The 3,102-nt window shown below is 29.5% G+C and overlaps 1 protein-coding gene across 1 annotated transcript in view; it reads left to right on the forward strand.

Moving 5' to 3' along the window:
- Positions 1–1,756, forward strand: part of LOC108746502 (follistatin-A) — a 26,861-nt gene extending 25,105 nt beyond the window's left edge. The window contains exon 7 of the mRNA XM_018483321.1: positions 1,613–1,756. Within this exon, the coding sequence (XP_018338823.1) occupies positions 1,613–1,734 (122 nt within the window). The 3' untranslated portion in view covers positions 1,735–1,756. The remainder of the gene's footprint in view (positions 1–1,612) is intronic.
- The last annotated feature ends 1,346 nt before the right edge of the window (positions 1,757–3,102 follow it).

The following is a 3,102-nucleotide window of genomic DNA, read 5'->3' on the forward strand; positions in this document are numbered from 1 at the left end:
CATATGTATGCATGGTCTTTCCTTCAGGAGGACTTAAGAAGAATATTCTTAATGCTATTTAGTATACTTATTATTGGCCCGAATGTATTATTAATCTTCAACTACAAAAATTATAAAAACTCACCCTAATCTACATTATTCATATTTTAGACCCAAAGTTTTTTTCACTGTATCTTTCACAAATTTCAGTGGATTTTAATTAATTTTTTTTTGTTTAACAAAACGCCAAACCAAATATAAAATTCAAATCTATAAGCGAAAAAAAGTTTTAATTACAATGGCTGTGTTCAGCAGAGAAAACTAATCAATTAGCGCTTAGTAGTACTTTAACAGGATTGTTTCCTATATTTAGATCCAGCGAGAAACTGAAGGTAAGAATCAATCATATTAAAAGAATTACCTGCTAAGTGTTAATTAGTTTTATCTGCTGAACGCAAACAAAAATTTTGCAAAAAAGAAAAGTGTAAAAAGAGTGTTCAGAAAATCATAGCTTTGCGAAAAAAAAATCAAAAAACAAAACTAAATATCGTCTTAGAAACATTCAGAACATCGTAAAAACTTTAAGAAGAAAAATACGTTATAACATTTAATCCCAAAAATACAATTATTTCAATGGATGAAGTTGAAAGTATTTTGAGACATGCTCATCGAATGACATCATCATCAAATAAGATACTCTTAACTTTTCTAAAAATGGTCCATCATTTCTGTTTCTTCCAAACACGTGCTCTTGTTTTATTAAAAAGCTTAAGTAAAAATGTCAGCATTACAAAATAGTAAAATATTAATTTTATTATTAGTTTTATTATTAATTTTATTATTAGTAGGAATAGTAGTTTCTTATAATATAATTAGCCTGAACTGAACTCTTTATCTAAAATAAACAGTAAATATACTCTAGCTACTGAGAGTTAAAACATGTAATAAGAGAAAGATGTTTAAAAACGTCTCAAATCATTATGATCCAATCTCTATAACGTCGGGTCAAATTCGCAAAAAAATTCGTCTCTTTTTATTTATGATTTTATTCTACTCAAAGTAAAGATAGCTAACGGTCATCTTTCACACTTTCACATTTAAAAAACGTTTTCCATAAATAAAACTATTTTTTCATTAAATATTCAATTTCAAATATTAGTGAAAAACTTGTAAATCTAATAACTTAAGTTCGGAAACATTATCCGAGTGACCTAGTGAGCTAGTGTGTTGTTTTATCGTTATTTTATCCTTGTTATTTATCCAATGTTAAATAAGAATAAGATAATAGGCGGGGGCATCTGAGTAACATTCCCGAACGCAGCCCTTATACATATAATACATTTATTCGTGTCCAAATAACTCATCCTAGATTTTTCAAGCGTCCCGTTTGAATATTCAACATAAGTATAAGTAAAATACCGTCGTACGGCAATTATTAGAGGAGAGTTCAAAGTGAATTTAGCTGCAATTCTAAATCCTATAGTGTCAACCATACACAAATACCAATTAATTAAAATTTTTGTTTTTATATAAAAGACTCACTGATGTAACTGAGAGTTAATTAACCTTACGAATATTAAAGCAACAACAAGATAGGAATTTGAAATTCGCTAAATATTTTATCTTTTTACAGAGGAGGACAACACTTCGAGCAACTACGGTGTTGATCTGGCGGACGAAGATACAAAAGTGAGTGATGATTACGCCAAATCTCCTTATGGAGATTTACGCCTCCATTCTGTACCGTTCTTATAGCTTTAGCGTTTTCATAGTTTAAAAAGCGACATTCAACGAGAAGTTGACGGATAGTAACGCGATTTGATTCTTTAATTTAGAAATTTAAGTGGATCCTAAAATCGTCTGTTTTATCGACTTAATAGGATTTTACACATGCAATTTACATGTCATTAATATATCACTGCATATTACATACTATATCAATATCTCGTGCACACTTACACATATATAAACTTTCGTAACGTATTTTCGTATCGAATTGGTCTAATTGTGAGAACTCGACATTATTTGTTCGTATAAACTATTGTCTGTAAACAATTCAATTTCGTAAGTATAGATTATAAAACTTTTATTCAAGTAAATATTACGATATTGACGGCTTTATATACCATATTGTGTACTAAGAAATGGTAAGGAAGATCTCAACTTTAAGAAACTTTCCGTTCTCCGTATAAACTCCAGCTCACAGACATGTATTAATGCGTATACTTTAATTCTGGAAAAAGATTTTCAAATTTGTAAAAAAGAAAAAAGTATGAAAATTATTATGTTTAGTCGGTAAAATAGACAGCTTTAGGATTCCCTTAAGGGGATGCTGGAGTGACCGTCGATCGATATGATAAAACAAATTTTTAATTCCAAATAAATTACAATATATTAATCACGATATATTAAATAAAACGTTATATGCATTAAGTAAAATAATACGTATATTAAGGCTCAATTCTACACAATTCATGATTAATACTTATTCGAGGTTCAACTTATTCTTCATATCTTTCCAATTCAAGGAGGAATTGAACGTCGGTTAAGAGTTAATCGTGATAGTTGTGGGACTGGGCCTAAGTAAAACATTACATACATTGAGTAAAACATTACGTACATTTCTTGCTGTTATACCCTATACATCGCATGAATATTAGCCCAGAAAGCACAGTTATCTAAAAGATGACTAAATTGTTATAAAGATGTCTTTTAGTGAAAGAATATAGTAATCGACAAAAAAATGACTAAACAGATATCGTACTGCTAGTCATCTTTACAGCTTTTTATCCATATGATAACTAAAAGATGACTTCTGTAGATATCTTTTAGTCTTTGTATTTTGGCACATTTAATAACATCAGATTCCTGAATTAATTTTTACACAAAACTAGACGAAATTGTATGACTGTCAATATACATCTCATTTATGGGTCCTACAATATTTGCCGTGTCCTGTGTGCAAAAGCCATTATCTTTCATAGTCCCCTACTGTGGGGACTCGCTTCAAAAAAATATTTCACTAGTGTTGATTAGAAGACGAATAAAATTTCTCATAATGACTGCATCTTTTATTCTGTTCTGTATAGTTTTCAAACAAGACTCTACCACGTCTGTTTGATA

The sequence above is a fragment of the Trachymyrmex septentrionalis genome, unplaced genomic scaffold (assembly GCF_001594115.1).
Source record: "Trachymyrmex septentrionalis isolate Tsep2-gDNA-1 unplaced genomic scaffold, Tsep1.0 scaffold107, whole genome shotgun sequence".
NCBI lineage: Eukaryota > Metazoa > Arthropoda > Insecta > Hymenoptera > Formicidae > Trachymyrmex > Trachymyrmex septentrionalis.